This window comes from Sciurus carolinensis, chromosome 1 (assembly GCF_902686445.1).
Source record: "Sciurus carolinensis chromosome 1, mSciCar1.2, whole genome shotgun sequence".
NCBI classification, from domain to species: Eukaryota; Metazoa; Chordata; class Mammalia; order Rodentia; family Sciuridae; genus Sciurus; species Sciurus carolinensis.
The window spans coordinates 551,935-570,217 of record NC_062213.1 but is presented as its reverse complement, the minus strand read 5'-3'; the positions used below and the strand labels follow the sequence as shown (position 1 = coordinate 570,217).

Genomic DNA, 18,283 nt, shown 5'->3' with positions numbered 1-18,283 from the left:
CACCAGCGCCTTCGGCGGGAACCAGCCTGCCGGCGCGTCCCGCAACCGTCGAACTCGTTCGCTCGGTGCGTGTCTTTCCCCGTGATACCCTCGCACCTGCCAGCCCGGTCCGCCCGCCGCGGGCTACCCGCATTGCGGGCGGAGCCACGAAAAGCCTCACCTCAGTGTCGGCCCGCAGGAAGGGCGCCAGGACCAAGCCCGGCAGCAGTCAGCGGCAGCCGGAGACAGGGCCAGAAGAGAAGCGGGAGGGACTGCCTAGCTGCGCATGCGCGGGCAGCCCCTTCCCCCCGGAGACCGCCGAGGCCGGAAGCGAGATGAAGCCCCGCCCCGTGTGCTTCCGAGGCTGTTCTAGGACTCCAGAGAGTCGGCGCCATCGGTGGTGGTTCGCGGGGCTGTCCCGCCCCACCTGCGGGCTCTGACCGCCAGGCTCCGGAGGACTGGTACTAGTCCACTTCGTCACCGCAGTCTCCTGACAGTGCCGATAAGGCTGGTTTAAAGAAGCGCTTGATCAAATGGAGGAGGTAGCACGGCCAGGTTATAGGGAAGGGAAAACGAGATGAAGCCAAGGATGACCTTAACGCCCAAAATAGGCTGTGCAAAATCTGTGGTTGCGCTGAGGCTCAGTGTGCAGCGCTGGCCTGGCATTCGGGGGCCCATTCCCAGTGCTACAAAAAATAAACTTTAAAAAAAAGACGGACTGGAGTTGGGGAGTGGTAGAACTTTGCCTAGCATGTGTGAGGCACTGGGTTCGATTCTCAGCATCGCATATAAAAAAATAAAAGTCATCGAAAACTAAAAATATGTATACAAAGTTCTAAAAAAAAGCCGCCGGCGCAGGTTCGGGAGGCCGCGGCAGGAGGATTGCAAGTTTAAGGGCAGCCTGACCAATTTAGCCAGACTCTGTCTTCAAGAGTTGGTTGAGGGTGTAGCTCAAGAGTAGAGCACTTGCCGGGCATGCGCAAGGCTCTTGGTTTCATCCCCAGCACTGCAGTAAATAAACTCTGGCCATAGGTAGCCCTTCCCCAGCAGTTCTGTAACTCACAAATCCTTGAAGTTTGACGTGTGACTTCAGTGTTAACGATATTAGTAATTAAAATGGGAGCAGAATAATTTGTGATTGCCAATCACACCATGAGTATCTTTGAATTAAAGGTGATGTGATGTAACCTGTTAATTTATTCAATAAAATCTGACGTTGTGGAATTTACAAATATGAAGTGTGTTAATGGCATAGTTTGCTCACATCTAACTTTCCGGCTTCCATGTTCCTTTGTGCACTGTCCCATTGTAACAAGAACCTTGCTAGGTCAGTTTCACCAGAAGTCCCTTTAACCTCAAGTTTCCTTGGTCATTTTCCATCCACTGCCCCACCTGGTTCGTGGTCTATATGTCCCCATGTTCCTGGGCTGCCATCTCCCTTCTGCCTTCTGAGGTGGTCTTGGATAGTTGACCTTACAAAGCATTGCATCCTGAATAGTTTTCCTTAATGGTTTCTCTCCCTCCTTAGGAAGAAGACAGGAAGACTGCTAAGTGAAGAGTCTTGATTCAGTTCTTTGCAGGGTCCACCCACAGCCCCTCTGTGAGGTCACCTAAGTGCAACATAGCATCACCTGCTCCCCTCCTCCTCTGCCAGGCAGGCTCCCCCAACCCCTCTGCCTCTGCCATTTCAGTGTGTGCCTAGAGCCCTGGACAGTGGAGATAGGGTTGTAAGTTTGTTCCCATGAAAAAACTTGTAAAGCAAGTGAAGTCTTGGGCACAGTTTTAACAGACATTGTCCAAGAAAGGAAAGCAGCAAGTCAGTGATGGCATCAGAAAACTCACAACCTGTTTGAGATGGATCGATGTGAATAAATCTGCAGCCTTAACTTATGAGATCATTTACACCATATAGGAACGTGGGCTGTTGGAATGGATTCAGAACTGCTCACTGAATGTCCAACTTCGTACAAAATGTACATGCATTTGCTGGAAAGTTGGAAGTTTGTCTCATGAAATAAAGTCCATCACCTTCACAATCAGGGTGCAGTCGGTAGTTCTGACTTCACAGAGGGCAGGACCAGGGCCTGCAGATGAGGAGCAGGCGTGAGAAGGGGCCTGTGAGCCCTGCCAGACAGCAGATTGAGGAAGTTGTTCTTGGAGATCAATTGGTCAAAGTGGCTTCAACAATGAGGACATGTCTGTGCTCATGTTAGATGTCCAGAAGTGGTGTGCCTTTTGATTGCTTTGCCTGGCACCTTCTTTCTCTGTTCTTGTTTTTGCTTTGGTACTGAACAATGTGGGCAGTTACACTCTTAGGAGTGTCAAATGCTTTATATGTGGGCAAAGGGATTTTTTTTTTTTCTTTTCCTCTCCAGTACTGGGGATTGAACTTGGGGACACTCCACCACTGAACTACATTCCCCACCCTTTTTTGCATTTTATTTTGAGACAGGGTCTAAGTTGCCCAGGCTGGCTTCAAACTTGGGATCCTCTGGTCTCAATGCCACTGCACTGAGGGACTTAATTAGAAAATTTTGTTCCTACATTCCTGTTTTTTTCCAAAAAGTATCATGAGTACATAGTACCCAACACATTTAATAGTTGAGATCAGAAGTATGTGACATAGAAAGGTCTGTCACTGGCTAAAGTCGATATGGGCACTCTGATTAATTGTGCACATCCTTTCTGTAGGTCTGGTTCTCTTTGTTCCCTTCATGGCGGGCCAGTGTTCCTGGGGGGCACCAGCTGAGGCTGAAGGACACATGGGCATTCTGTACTCTTAGCTGAGCCAGGCCTCTGAGTCCTCCAGCTCCAGAAACACAGCACCCTCCCTGGAAGACCTCTGCCCTCAAAAGGCAGCCTTCTCCTTTCCCTGCCTATGGCCCACACCTAAGTTGCCATGGTATAGTCCTCACTCAGAGAAAAAAGGCCTTCACTGAGATGGCAGGAGCCAAAGCATTCTGTAAACAGCCTGTATGGACAACAGGCTGGCCTGGGCAGTGGAGCTCATTTGCTATTTTTGGAAGTTCCTTCACTTAGGTCTGATAATCCTGAGATATAAGAACTGGTTTCTCAGCAGAGACCCAACTACATGTGGACCATAAAAGTGCAGGAGGCAGGGACCTCCCAAGGGAGACAGCCTGAGAGCCCCAAAGTCCCTACCTGGAGAATGGTTATACTGAGGGATACAAAGCTGCCCATTCACACACACCCCCCACTCCTACCCTGGAGGCACACAGAAAGGCCCCTGCCCAATCCAGCAGCTCCACCTTACAACAACACCCCCCACAGTGGGCTCCCAACTTCCTCCCTGTTCCCCTACAGACTACTCTAAACACAGCAGCAATGTTACCCTTCTTGTTAATTTTTTTTTAGTTGTAGATGGACACAATACCTTTATTTTATTTACTTATGCGGTGCTAAGAATAAACCCAGTGCTTAATGTATGCCAGGCAAGCACTCTACCACTGAGCCACAAACCCAGTCCCAGTCCAATTCTTTTACTTATTTTCATGGAACTGGGTAATGAACCCAGGGGCACTCTATCACTGAGCAACATCTCCAGTCCTTTCTTTTTATATTTATTTTGAGACAAGGTCACAATAAGTTGCTAAGGCTAGCCTTGCATTTGCAATCCTCCTGCCGCAGCCCCCCAAGTGTCTGGGATTACAGGCATGTACCACCACCCTTGGATAATGTTAACCTTTTAAATAATAGAAGTGCTATCCTTTTAAAACAATCACCAGAGCACACCCTCTGTCAAAAACCCTCAAAGGGCTTCTCCTTTGGCTTAAATTTCAGTCAGAGTCCTTTGAGCAGAATTTCTCAGACATGACCTCTGTACCCTCCCCAGCTTTACCTCCCTCCAATGACCTTCTCCTACTTGGCTGCAGGTACATGACATCCAGTATACCTGGTCTCTGTCCACTGGCCACCTGTGCACCAGCTGGTCCCTCAGTGGACTGCACTCACCTGCTCCCATCCTTCAAGTGTGCTCAGATACCATGTTCTCCAGGAAGCCCAGCCACAACTCAGCTTATGGTGGCAGGAACCTCCCCGCCGTCCACACCCCATCCTGCTCTACGTTAAGTGTGCACTTGTCATAGCTTGATGAGCTGTACCACTGTTTTCTATGCATATTGTAAAGTTTCCCCCTCTTCCCATCCCACTATGGTATCAGTCCCACAGGGGCAGGGATTTAAGACAGAAGATGAAAGTGCCCACACCAAAACACAGCATTTATGAAAGCAAATGAGCAGAGAGGGCCATAAGCTTGGTGGGGTCAGGCTGAGCAACCAATGGTGACGTCAGAGGGCTCTGATTTGGCCCCAGACCACCACCTTACCACATTTGGAAGTCAAGACCATCAACTGGAGGGGTGGTATGCAGTCTAGCATCCAACTAGAGGAAATGGAAGTTGCACTCTGGCACCAGCTGCAGCGCTGACAAGGAAGGCTCAGTCCTGCAGTCTGCGCTCACACCTCCTCTCCAGATCTGCCATCTCCTTCAGGACCAGTGCCACGTTGTATCGCAGCTCCTGGAACTTGGCTGTGGGAACCTCAAAGCGGTATGCTGACCCATCAGAAAGCTTCAGCTGCATCAAGATGCTTGGCTGCAGGGAGCGGGTCAGGGCACTTGTGGAAATCGCCACATCCACCCTCCACCTAAAATCAGCAATGTGGGGAAGCCAGGCACCCTCCTGCTGTGCCACAGAGTCCAGGAGGGGGCGCTGGCCACCAAACACCACACTGGTCAAGTCCCCAACCAGGTCTTGGGGGATGCCAAGCTCCTGGAGTTGGTCCTTGAAGGCATCGGGTTTCAGGCTGGGGGAGGGAAGCCGGAGGGCCTGCTGGAGAAGTGTATGTGTGCCAGCAAGCAGGGCACCCAGTTGCTCCTCCGACAGGCTGGAACTGGCACCCAGGCGCTGCACGGCTTCTCGGCAGTCCTCCCCCTGCAGGCTGCTGACCACAAGCTTCAGCAGCTTTCTGAATGTGCTCCTGTCTAGGTCTCCCAGAAACCGGGCCATTGCTGCCACCTCTGGAGAGAGGTGCCCCAGAAAACTGACCCGGCCACTGTGACTGTCAGCAGGATGATGCAGGTACGGAGCTGCAGCCCCTAAGGCAGACATCCCTGCTTCCTCCTCTTTGATGGGCCAGGGAGGAGGTCCCAGCTGCAGTTGCCTGAAGGGAAGCAGGAGGGAAGGCCAGTGACTCCCACATCCTTAGGACATTAAGGATCACTGGGGCCCCACTGTCAGGATGCTGACAGTTTGAACTACCAATGATAGTAGGTGTGATAGGGCTAGGGAAATGACCCTGTGAGACCCACAGGAGTCCTGATAAGAAGGGAGGGTGCTCAGAGGAAGTGACATCCGAGATGAGCAGAACTGGCAGGCAAGTGGGGGAAGGGAAGAGGATCAAGAAAAAAAAGCAGAGCACATGTGATCTTAGTCCTCTAAGATTGAACTAGGTAGGAGAAATGTTCACGAGGCACAAGACACGGCAGCTGGGATCCCTCACTACTCAACCCACAATATTGAGAATATCCCTGCAAGAGTTAATTATTTTCACCTCACAAAGGAAATCCAGCCTACCTACAATGCAGTTGTTGCCCAAGCCAAGACCTAGAGTCTAAACCTGTGCACTCAGCATGGCCCCGTTAGCACAGGGACTACACGCAGCCTCCCCTGCAGGAGGGCCTGGCAGAAGTACGTGCACCACGTAGAGGGCTGTGGCACTACCTGAAAAAACTGTGGCGACACCGTCGTCATTGGCGACGTGCCCACACATCTGCCCCAGGAAAAGTGCACGATCCACCTCGACAAGTCGGGCAGAGGCAGAAGTGCGCTCGCCGCTCTCTAGCCAGTATCCGGAGGCCCCTTGGCTCTGACGGGCCGCCGTTGCTCAGGCCCGGCTCCCCTCTTCCGCCCACACGGCCTTTTCGCACCCTGTATGCGTTCCCGGGGCCGCGCTCCGAGTCGTCCGCCCAGTACTCTAGACAAACTCGTACGGTCGTCTCCCGTGCCAAGACGCCGGGTCCTGGCGAGCGGCGCCACAGTGGGGAGGCCGCTCCCATGACAACCCCGTGCCCCGACCACAGCCCCGACCCCATGCCCCCGCACCTGGAGCTGTCCGCAGCTGCAAACCACCGGCCGGAAGTGAGCGCAGATGCCCCGCCAGTCACTCCCGGGCCTCTCTAGGAAAGCGGACGGCTCATCTCTGTGGCTCGCGGCCCCGGGGCGGGGCGGGGCGGGGCCGCGAAACACTTTCGGGCCGCTCTAGGAAAGCGGAGGGCGGGGCTCTATGGCCCGTCGGGCGGCGGTGAGCGGCTGCTGGGTGGGTTCCCTGCTCTCGGACGTTCGAGTCCTCCTATCGAGTAGGGAGAGGGCAGCCCGGCGAGCTGTGGAGCTCAGGCACGCCGTGGCCTCCCACAGAATCCACTTGACGTGCTGGACTCTGGTTTTCAAAGGTTATGTGGCGCGCGGGAACGTGGGGTCGTGCGCGCTGAATGGGTGAGCCGCGCGGCGCGGGGTCGTGGCCGCGTGAGGATCCGAAAGCCCCAGTCGTGGCGGGCGGCGCGCGGCCGTCGCGAATCGAGCTCGCGGGCAGCCGCCGGCGGGTCTGGGAGGCCGCCCGAGGAGGAGCGCCGGGGCCGAGTGCAGCCGATCGGAGCCGGCCTGCCAGCGAACGGGCCGGACGCGCCTCCTCACGCCACCACTGCCGTCAGCGGAGGCTGGCTGGACGCTCGGGGTCGCTGGTGGGCATAGCCGGGCTGTCACAGGTTCTCTTCTTACCTTCTTAATTTACAGCATCTACACACTCCAGCCACACCTGCTTCACACAGTGATATACAAATAGGTCACAGAAAGACAAAGGAAGGGGCAGAGCAGCTGCAGGGTTACAGGAAACTGAGCCAGGAGCACAGAGATGCAGTCAGTCACTGCATGTGGTCAGATAAGGATCTTAACTACCAGTGCCAGTTCTGCAGTTACCAAAGCAGAGGGGGCGGCACAGGGTGTCAGCTCTAGGTGTGGGAGTGGGCCATGCGTGGTCATCACAAGCAGGGGAAGCTGCACTCTGCTGGAACCCAGTGGAGACAGGAAGGAGGTTCGTCACTGGCAATTTTACCTGGGCCTTGAACCTGCAGTCCTGCTTCAGCCTCCCAAATTGCTGGGATTACAAGTGTGCGCCACCATACTTGGCCAGATCCTTTTAATTTTATTTTTAGGCAGATTCTCTTTAAATTACCCAGGCTGACCTTGAATTTGTGATTCTCCTGCCTCAGCCCCCTGAGTAGCTAGGATTACAGGTGTGGGCCACCATGACTGGCTGTTAATGGGTTTTAAGTAAAAGGCTTTCAGTTTCAACAACAATAATAACAATTAAAGAGGAAAACCATACATTTAGGGAAAATATTCAAAGCACCATATCTGACAAAGGCCTGATACCCAGAGCATATAAAGAACTTTTGCAAATCAATAAAGATTTTACTGGACATATACACACACCCCACACATGAACAGTAACACTATATGAAGGATTATCAGTGCTACTGGTAGTGCAGATTAAAACCACAATGAGATACTGTTTCATGCCATTCATCAGAGCTGAGATAGAACTGACTAGTCAAAGTTTGGAAAGTTTGTACAGTAATTGCATCAGCTATCTACTGTTGCCGCCCATGGCAACAATTGAACGGGTATTTATCAAAGGTGGACTGGAAACTGAGCTACTCTGAACTGCTTCCTTACTTGCTTATTTATAGAGGCTAGAGGAAATGAGGCTTACTTGCTTTGAGAGGAGAGAGAGAGGGAGGACTTGCTTTGAGAGGAGAGAGAGAGAGACTTTGTTTAAGAGAGAGAGAGACTACACTTTCAGAGATCTATATCTTCTTAGTTCTGCTTCTTCTTAAAGGTGCATCCTGCAGCCTGTGAACTAAGAGTGTGTCTATCTGAGGTGCTTCTTAGTGATGCGTCCCGCGTATTGCGGTCTACCTATCTGTGATCTAGAGGTGTGTTCTCAATTCTCCGCTCTGTGATCTGCCTTCCGCCGCTGCCTGCTGCTTCTCTCTGTGAGCTGCTTCTATCTGCTTGCTGCCTTTTCTTCTTCCTTTCTGCTAGTGGCTTCTCTCCGCTTCTTTCTGTTAGCTGCTGCTCCTTGCTGCCCGCTCCGCCTACGGCCGCTTATATCACCTCCAGGAGGTGGAGAGTAGGGCCACGACTCTTATGCAAAGATTAGGCAAGAAGCTAGATGTCTGAGCAGGCACTTAGGAGTGCTCGAGAACACATGCACATGCATTGTGTGGGTGGACGATAAATCACCTGAGTGTGCTTATGGCAATTAACCTCCTCGCTGCCCACAACCTCTGGCTGACTGCCAGGCGCCATCCTGGCACCGTCTGCATGGCACAGCCCCCAACAATCTACTGTTTGTGGATTGTAAAATAGTACAACTACTTTGGAAAACTGCTTGGCAGTTTCTTTTAAATTTAAGCATACATGGTGGGGATGCATCCCAGTGGCAGAGTAGTTGCTTAGCATGCCCAAGGCCCTGGACTCATCCCCCGTACTACAAAAACAACAAAGAAGTTTAAAGATACAGATACCCTAGGACCTAGCAATTCCAATTCTAGATATTTCTCCATGAGAAACTATCGCGTTCCCTCTGTCCGCAGAGAGAGACATGACAAACATCTGAAGCTTTGGAAGTTTATTGTGCACAGTCTTCCTTTCTTTCCCTCTTTTCTATCCCCTTCTCTCTTTTCTTTCTCTCGCTCTCTTTCCCTCTGCTTAACTCTTGCCTGCTCCGGTCGCTCCGCTTCTCCTGCTCGGCTTACGCCTGCTTCGGCTGCTCCGCTTCTCCCGCTCGGCTCACACCTGCTTCGGCCGCTCCGCTTCTCCCACTCGGCTTTCGCCCTCGCTCGCACTCTTCCTCCTCGCTTCTACTCCTACTCTCGGCTTATTCTTTACTCCCCCACCCATCAAGCTTATATACACTTCAACCAATCAGGGGAGAGCACACGAGGTAAACGCGCAGACAGCTGCAGGCATAGAATAGGTACACGAGGGGGGCATGCTCTAATCACATTGTTAACTAGCCAATCATTGGAATTCGCTGGTTGTTTACTGTATAGCTGGCCGCTTTTGGCTCAGCGCCAGGCGCCATCTTGACCGTGCCCAAGGCTGGGGGTCCCGGAAACCCCGACATATCCCCCTTCTTTATTATTAAACTAAGGCTCGGGACCGTGTCTGTCTTAGGCTGAGTGGTCAGCATATGTCCTTACCCGTCATCAGAGCCTGCAGAGCATGCTGCAGCTCCTGTCTTAGGTTGGTACACAGCCACCTCCTTCATTACCCATCTTTGACTACCGGTCCAGCATCAAGAGCCATACTAATGGGGGGCTGTCGGCCTTTAGGGCGGTCATGGCCTGATGAAAGATAATCTGATCTCTCTATTGGCTAGCTCGTAGATGCATGCCAAAACGAATGAAGAGAAGGAGGCCAAGGCAGAGGAGTACCACCATAGCTCCTAAAGCCTGCCCGCTGTTTGATAAATCTATAAACAGAAGAAAAACCATGTAGGCATATTAAATACAGAAACAATATACATCCCAGTAGAGTTACAATACGGGCAACACAAACAGCTCTCAGGGAATAAACGCATCCCAGTCCCAAAAGTTCTTGCAAGGTATCCACTTGTTCTTGTAGTAAGTCCACTCTCTGATAGAGTCTGTATGGTCTGTGAGGCTGCAGCTGTATTTTCGGCCAAATGATCGTTGTTATGGTTGTGTCAATGCTGCTACTGCAAGGACTGTGATGGCAATGATCACGGCTGTTGCAATGTCAAAGCCTCTTCTGTTTCTTGATAATAGCACTGGCAATTCTATATCTGCAACAGAAACTAGGACTGGTAGGAAGATAGGAATGTGCATCAAAATTGCACGGGTGGCAAAAGAACCATTCCAGCATTGTGAGAGATAGCACACGGTTAGTGAACAGTTAAGAGGTGTTATTAGAAATGTTAGTTGGTAGAAACATAAAAGGGAGGAAATACACAAGCTGACGTGGGAGGAAAAGCAATATTACAGCTAGGGTCAGCAGAACGAGTTGCTCTACTCTGGGTCTGATTTGTAGTATGATTCCAACGGCAAAGTGCAAAAATTCCTCCTGTTAAAGCAAAGAAAGACTAGAGATATCCTTGTCACCAAAAACAGCACGACCTGAAAAATCATCAGTAGAATTGACAGGCTTGTAGAGGAATTGGTGAAAAACAAGAAAAGGAAGGATAAAAAATGTGTTAGTTAGAAGTAAAAAATATGGCCAGGCTAACAATGGCCCATAGGTTCCGGGTTTGCCTTTCCATCTGAGTTTTTGTTATTGGAGGAAGGCTCAGGCTCGCCATTGCGAGGAGGAGCAGCATCACTTGCATGCTGTAAAACTCTGATTAGCCTTTCTGGAATCCAGACTGGAGTCTGTTGATCCTGTGGGAAAATACAAACAGACCCTCGGACCCAACGAAGGACTGGATCCGGTCCTTTCCAACAACCTGTCTTCCCTCAGCTAAAGGCTCGGTGAGTGAAGGTTTTTTGTTTTTATCTCGCAGACAGGATTTAATAAGAGACCAAATAGCCATAGTGCCTACTGGCAAAGGGTTTTGCCTATCCGCTATACGAAGGTCCTCCCCCAGCTGTTCCCACTGTAGGGTATTCAAAAGGCCCTCATCCAAAAACCAAGGGGAAACCCTTTCCACAGTATCGAGAAATACTTTAGCTGTTTTTTCCTTTAATGGCGTCCCATGGTTTTTTAATAGCTCCCTGAGGGGTTGCTGCATTCTGAATTTAGACGTTTCAGACCCCATTGTTACTAATTTGAATAGCTTCAGTTATGGCAGTTACGATAACAAACAGTGGCCTAGCTGCCAGGAGCAACGAGATTACTGAAAGGAAAACTATCTATCAAGTGTGCATTAAAATTTTTATAGCGGCTTTTCACGTGCTACCTATACCCTAATTGGACCGCTTCAAGCGTGTTTCTACTTTCACTTTTAATTAGACCGCGTTCCACGCGTCAGGACCGCTGCTGGCGTATCCCGATACCGGACCACCTTCCGTGTGTCCTTATTTTTATTTTAATCGGACCGCATCCCGCGTGTCCCCAGGACCGCTGATGGCGTATCCTGATACCCTTTAACTGGACCGCATTCCGCGTATCCCCAGGACCGCTGATGGCGTATCCTGATACCCTTTAACTGGACCGCATTCCGCGTATCCCCAGGACCGCTGATGGCGTATCCTGATACCCTTTAACTTTTTTATAACCGGTTTAACTTATTAAAAATTTTTTAAGATATCTTACCTTGTCTTCTTTATAAACCCTTCATGTTCCCGGGTTTCGGCACCAGTTATCGCGTTCCCTCTGCCCGCAGAGAGAGACACGACAAACGTCTGAAGCTTTGGAAGTTTATTGTGCACAGTCTTCCTTTCTTTCCCTCTTTTCTATCCCCTTCTCTCTTTTCTTTCTCTCGCTCTCTTTCCCTCTGCTTAACTCTCGCCTGCTCCGGTTGCTCCGCTTCTCCTGCTTGGCTTACGCCTGCTTCGGCCGCTCCGCTTCTCCCGCTCGGCTCACGCCTGCTTCGGCCGCTCCGCTTCTCCCGCTCGGCTCACGCCTGCTTCGGCCGCTCCGCTTCTCCCACTCGGCTTTCGCCCTCGCTCGCACTCTTCCTCCTCGCTTCTACTCCTACTCTCGGCTTATTCTTTACTCCCCCACCCATCAAGCTTATATACACTTCAACCAATCAGGGGAGAGCACACGAGGTAAACGCGCGGACAGCTGCAGGCATAGAATAGGTACACGAGGGGGGCATGCTCTAATCACATCGTTAACTAGCCAATCATTGGAATTCGCTGGTTGTTTACTGTATAGCTGGCCGCTTTTGGCTCAGCGCCAGGCGCCATCTTGACCGTGCCCAAGGCTGGGGGTCCCGGAAACCCCGACAAGAAACAAAAACTGTTATAAACAAAAAGATTTTATAAAATGTATTAATCTCCTGGGGCTGCTGTAACAATCCTGGTGGCATAACAGAGATTGATTTACCAGTTCCAGGACTCAGAAATCTGAGTTTTAATCTCAGAAATCTGAGATTAAAGTTTTAGCAGGGAAGTGTTCTCTCTGAAGCCTATAGGGCCCTTCCTTGACTCTTCCAGCCTTGGGAAGACCCCTGGCCTTGCCTCCTGGGCTTCCTTCAGTCTTCTCCATCTCCACATGGTGCTCTCTCCTTGAAGTCTGTGTCCAAATTTTCCTTTTCTTGTACACATACATGCCATGAGCAAGCTGTGCCATCAACAGAAACCAAACCCATTTGCATCTTTCCACAATGTCAGAATTTGTTGAATAACAAATTCACAAGCTACATCACTTTCTGTGGTGGCAATTCAACAAATACTTGAGGGTCACCCGATAGTCATAACCCAGGCAAACACAAGTTCTTTTATTCCATTCCAATCTTAATTTCCAATAACACTCAAATCACACATCATATTCCACAAAATTATATATATATATGTGTGTGTGTGTGTGTGTGTGTGTGTGTGTGTTTATGTGTATGTCACAGGCTAAAAAGGGTTAAGGCATCACATGATTACAGGATGCTGTGCCCAGAGTACAGACAGAGAGATGAATGCCAAGTGTCAAAGAGTCACTGTAGGTAGACTAAGGGTTCTGCTCAGCCAGTTCCCCAGAGTTCCTAAGGCCGAGGGTCTGACTGCAGTTTCAGTCTCAATGTCAGCTTGGGTTGGGCCAGGCATGTTGTCACAGGCTGGAGAAACCGCGCTGTGCTGAAGCCCAACAGAACCAGAACTGAGGTTCATTGCTGTGGCAGTAGTCCTGGGCTAGATTTGTGACAAGTGACCAGGTGATGGGGTCAGTCTGGGGGTTGGGGGACTCCTCCATTTACAAGTCTCAAGTGAGGGTACAGCATCTGGCGAGGTTGATAAGCGCCATGTCTGGTGTTCTGATACAGCGTGGGAGAGCCATGAGTCCAGGTGCTCCGTGATAAGTCGATGCCAATAAATCATTTATCTATCTGTGCCTTATGGTCATGCTGGGCAGCAGGTGGCTGTACACTTGTACAAACAAGGTGTGGAGTTGATCCACCTGGCAGTGCTCCTCAAACTAGAGCAACTCATGGCAAACTACTGCTTTACAAAATGGGGTAACTCAGGTTTAGGCTCCATCTGAAACTGCTGTACTGCACATCATGCAGTAACTCAGCTGGCACAGCCTGCCACCACAACGCTGGTCACTGGGCTGGGTCTGCCCTGCTCTGGCATTACTTTGTCTTAACTTGGCAATGTCTGCCAAGACTGTTTCCAAATTTGCCCATAGGTTCTAGGGGAGTTAGAACCTCCGTGTGCTTTTGAGGGACTCAGTCCAACCCATAAGGAAGAACATTCATAGCAGCCTTGTTTATAACAGCCAAAAAACCTGCAGTATGACTGTGTCCGCAGGAAGGTTGTGGTGTTGCCCCACAGTGGGGAGGACACCACTGCTGGTCTCCAGGATGTCATGTGGAGCAGGCCTGGATTTTAGCCCCATGAACCTGGTTTTGTGAAGGACAAGGGGAAGCAAAACTAAGGGTGGGGATGTCACCAATTCTGGCCCATAGCACTGCTTTCTGCCTCTCAGAGTTGTGGAACCAGTAGCAGAACTGAGAGCCAATTATGCAGTGAGGGAAATGTGGTTCTGAATGCAGAGAACAGGAGAGGCCAGGAAGAACGACTGTCAGGCCAGCTCCAAGCACATGGAGAGATCTTACTAAGAGTAGGGAGAAAGGAGAGGATCTTGGTGGAGGAGGAGGAGGCTGATCCAGGGGAGGGGCGACCAGCTGGTCAGGTGGCCTCGTGGCTGATGCAGGTCTTGTGGGGTGCTGAGCTGCGTCCTGTCTGGCGGCAGCAGCGGAGGGTCCCATTGTCTGTGTAGCTGGCTCGGTGGGACTCTTGTTTGAAACAGAACACCGGTTGGCAAAAGGGACTGTTCCCAAGGTGCGCCCTTCCTCACCGTACACATGTGAGGGCAATTCAGTCCCTCCACTCTCCTGCACCACTCAGCGGTCAAGCCTGCCTGACCAGCACCCCACGTTCCCTCCACGCCAGGCCGTGTGCACGCTGAGGTGCAGGTGTGAGGGAGGCCTCCCCTGTGAACAGACACAGCAGCCACTGGGCAGGTGCGATCCTGGAACTGGTCTGCAGACACCATGTCCTCTAAACTACTGTCCCAGAGTCACTAGCTGGGCCCCCCACCCACATGGTGCTGCCCAGGATGTGGGGGGTGGCAGGGGAGGGACTGAGGAGAGCCTAATGAAACACGTCTATGTGACAAGTGTGGGAATGGTGGAGAGCGGGGTTAGGGCCTTCCCAGGTGGAGGGGCAACAGGCCAATGCGGCAAGTGCAAGCCAGGGCTTCTCCGCCCAGGTCACCAGTGAGACCTTGCACAGGCACGTGGGGACCTGTACACACCACACTCGTGGAGGAGCCTCACAGGGCAGCTGCTGGAGGAAGGAGGGTGTCAGCCTGACCGATGGACAGGTCAGCAGGAGACACACTGCAGGGCCAGCAGTGGCTGCAGTGGGGCACCCTTCCCAGCAGGCAGAGCTGTGGTGGCATGGGCCCCACTTCTGTAGAAGTGACCTGCGGTGAGTGCCATGTCCTGGTCAGGGACTTAGAGGGAAAGGAGGCCTGGGAGCCACCGCGGGTGGAGGAGGTGAATGTCGAACAGGAGCAGACATAGACCAGGGCCCTGCAGCTTCCACTGCAGCCAGCAGACCACAGGACCTGGCTAGAGGACCACAGCTGCCTTCACAGTCAGCGCCTGGACCGTGATGAGCCTGTGGAAGACGGGACAAGGATGGAGACTCCCTGTGGGCCCAACGGCACCACCCTCCCTCTTACTCAACCAAGGTCTGCCATGCCCACAGCTAAGTGAGGGTTTTAGAAAGAACAATGAAGGGAGGAAATGAGGTCACTCAGGGTCAGAGTGGCCAGCACTCTAGCAGGGCAGGTGAGCTGCCTGGGAAAATAAAAAGTCTAAATTATCAGTAAGAAATAGACAAAGACAAAGATTCAATTTAAAAAGCAGAGCTCCTGATGGGCCTTCCAGTCCTGATAGGAACTAGGGCTGAACAACTGAGAAAGAAACCCATTCTTTATTTAAGGGGGAGGACATCAAAGGCAGGGGGAAGGGTTCGGTGTGGGAGGAGTCCTGTTTCAGGTGCTTGTTTCTCGGTGTGGTGGGGTCTTGCAGTAAACAGGTTGGTGTTTGGCAGGTTATACCCAACTCTGGGAGGCTGTTTGATCCTAAGGCTGTGAGCTAAGACAGGGCACCAGCATGATCTGTGTTGGGACTAGTGACACGTTAACTAACTCAGGCTGCCTCCTTACTCCCTGGCGGGTGAGCAAGATCAAGGCCTCAAAGGCAGTTTCAAAAGTTAATGACGATAAATCAGACCACCGTCAGGGGTTGGTTAACAAGAGTTTTGCCAACGTGATCAGCTCGTGAAAGCTGTGTGACTTCCTCAATAAACGAGTTCCTGCTGTGACTGGTCTCCCTGACACTTCTGATTGTCCTCCGCCTGGAGGGCTGGGTGCGGGCGGTCAGTCGGCCCTACCTTTCCTGGTCTGGCCTTGTTGGGGAGTGCCCCCTTCCCTTGCCGCTGGTTGAGAAGAGCAAGGGGACTACAGACCCCAACAATCTGGGGGTCTTTAGCTTCCCTACCTAATGACTGGAAAAAACCCATACTTTATATATGGCCTCCAACACCCCAGATCAGTTCCAGCGATGGTGTCTAGTTCATCCCGTGAACCACTGCCCTCCGAGTCTTTCAGGAAACGAGAACACAGGGCCAGGGTTCTCTGAGCTGGGTTCTCTACAGATCACGGGGTGGGCTGGCTGTGTGGTCATGAGTGTGCCCCTCACAGACCTCCCCCAAGTGCCCAAGGGATGCAGGCATTAGTTTGCCAGTCTGTGCTGAGGCTGGTAGGGTTGCTTCAAGGACTGAGCAGGCCCACTTGGGAGACATGGGACCTTGTTGGCTGAGATCCTCCTGATCAGCCCCTGAGAACTCGTGCAGTCAACCTTCTCTCTGCCTTTCCTTCACTCTGGGCCAGATGTACCTTGATGGCCATCATGGGCTGGAGAGTGTCTGATTCCTCCATTTTCTCACATAGGCATCCCCCAGGAACATCCTCCCTTGTCTAATCCGTGGTGACCTCTGCTTCCCAGAGCAGCTTGACTGACAGCCACAAAACTTCTCCTATCACTCTTTGAATCCATCTACTAGGGTGGAGCATCTCACTCCTGGGAACCCTTGAGTCTCTCCTAGGCATTGTCACGGTGCACCTCCCTACTCACTGGTTCTAAAGGACCTGTCTAGCTGAGGCTTCCCACCAAGGTTCTAACCCTCTTCCTTGGAGCCTCCCTAGAATCCTGACCACATGCACCTCTGAGCTAATGTCATCAGGCTGCTTAAGTCCTGCTTCTATGGCCTGATGACCTCTGTGGAGCCCAGGGCTGCACTTCTGTCCCTGGGTCTCCCCACTTGCTTCCTGCTTGGGACCAATAAGTAGTGCCTGGGTCTCAGGTCAGAAGGTCCACATGATGTCTACAAGAGAAGGTTCATGCACTCATCCTTGTATTCTCCTTGAAATCTCTTAAGTGTAAGCATGAACTCTTCCTGACATCTTACCCACAAGCTGGAGACATTACAGCAAGGTGGACATCGCTGTGAAGCAGTTGAGAACTTTCAAAGAGGTCTACCCAAATGTGGAGATCCTAGAGCATGTACCATCTGATGGGATATTTCCACAATCCCTCTTCACTGTGAATTGTGCCTTCAAAACAAGGGTGGACTACACCTGGAAGCCATTTCACTTCTGTTATGCAGATACAGTTCTTACCAGAATGAAAACACAGTTGGAAACATCACTGCATCCATCATGACACTGAGCAGCTTCTCTCCAAGGAAGAGGCCAGGTGCCCAGGGGCTCCATATGAAGCTTTCAGATACCCAGACACTTGCAGGGTCCTTCTCGGTGTGGGCTCCTCACTGGTGAGCTCTCACAAAGTTTAGCCACTGCACATTTGGGATTTTCCTGCAGTATGAATTCTTGGAGGTCTGTAATTTGGGAGCTCTGGTGAGAGATTTTCCCACATGTTTACACTTACTTGATGTGTCCCTGTGTGAATCCTTTCATACCAATTTCTGAGCAGTCCCCAAAAGACTTGTCTTGTTCCCTACAGCAGTGCTTTCCCATGGGTGTTCTGTGACACTGAGTACCTGGGAGCTTTGGGCTAGCCTCTGCACACTCCACAGGAGAAGCGTTTCTCCGAGGCGTGAGTTCTCTGTTATGAAGTAAGACCTGAGCTCCCCCTGTTGCACTTTCAGGCTCTCTGCGTGTGTCCACCGGCCTTGAGTATGCATGAACTACAAGTGACGGGCTTCTGCCAGTCATTTATTCATAGGGCCCCTGCCATGTGAAGGGTGTGATAGGGATGGGCAAGCTCTGGCCAACACACTTCCCACATTCCTTGAAAGGTGGGACTCTCCCCAGGGTGAACTCCCTGAAGGAGAATAAGATGTGAATTCTGAAATTGCCTTCATGCTGTTCACATTTTTGAGATGACTCTCCTGTTTGGATCCTCTAATGCCCACTACGTTGTGACCTGATTGATGGTATTTCCACTTCCTTTGTGTTCACAGGATTTCCCTCCAGTGTGAATGAGCTGTGATTTCTGACTGAAGTCTCCCCATGTGTGATGCCACCAGGCACCGAGTCACCTGGTGTTAGAAAAAGTGGGAGCTCGCTGGAAACCATCAAGCATTTATGGGTTTTCCTCCACTGAGAATTGTTAGATATTCCCTGAGATTTGAACCTAGACTAAAATCTTTCCCTAATCCATGATACTCTTGGGTTCTTCTCCAGTATGAATTTGCTGGTGTAGAGTAATACCTTGGTTGCATTTTACATATGTATACCCACATTATACATATGTATACCCACGTTTGCACACACACACATATATACATGCATATATACACAAGCATGTACATACATGTATACACATATACACATATATGCACACATATACATATATACACATACACCTATATACATATACACATATACACAAATATACACACATATACATATACATACATACACATATACACATGCACATATATGCACATATACACCTATACACACACATACACCTGTATACACATGTATACATACATACACGTATTCATATAT

General features: G+C 51.0%; 2 protein-coding genes across 8 annotated transcripts in view; both read right to left on the bottom strand.

Annotated features, from left to right (window-relative positions):
• Positions 1-3,544, bottom strand: part of Znf251 (zinc finger protein 251) — a 30,690-nt gene extending 27,146 nt beyond the window's left edge. For 4 of the 5 annotated variants that reach the window (XM_047540511.1, XM_047540527.1, XM_047540520.1 and 1 more), the window contains exon 1: positions 4-3,544. In XM_047540511.1, the coding sequence (XP_047396467.1) occupies positions 4-133 (130 nt within the window). In that variant the 5' untranslated portion in view covers positions 134-3,544. The remainder of the gene's footprint in view (positions 1-3) is intronic. The other variant, XM_047540545.1, reaches the window with a different exon arrangement.
• On the bottom strand, positions 3,539-6,166 carry Commd5 (COMM domain containing 5). 3 transcript variants are annotated; one of them, XM_047540567.1, is made up of 2 exons: positions 6,101-6,166; positions 3,539-5,159 (listed from the first exon to the last, which is right to left on the bottom strand). In XM_047540567.1, exon 2 carries the CDS (start codon positions 5,105-5,107, stop codon positions 4,436-4,438), a length of 672 nt encoding a protein of 223 aa, XP_047396523.1. In that variant the 5' UTR covers positions 5,108-5,159; positions 6,101-6,166; the 3' UTR covers positions 3,539-4,435. The 3 variants fall into 3 exon arrangements, with proteins under 3 accessions (XP_047396523.1, XP_047396542.1, XP_047396533.1); XM_047540586.1 differs by lacking the exon at positions 6,101-6,166 and adding an exon at positions 5,926-6,055; XM_047540577.1 differs by lacking the exon at positions 6,101-6,166 and adding an exon at positions 5,720-5,911.
• Positions 6,167-18,283: the final 12,117 nt, after the last annotated feature.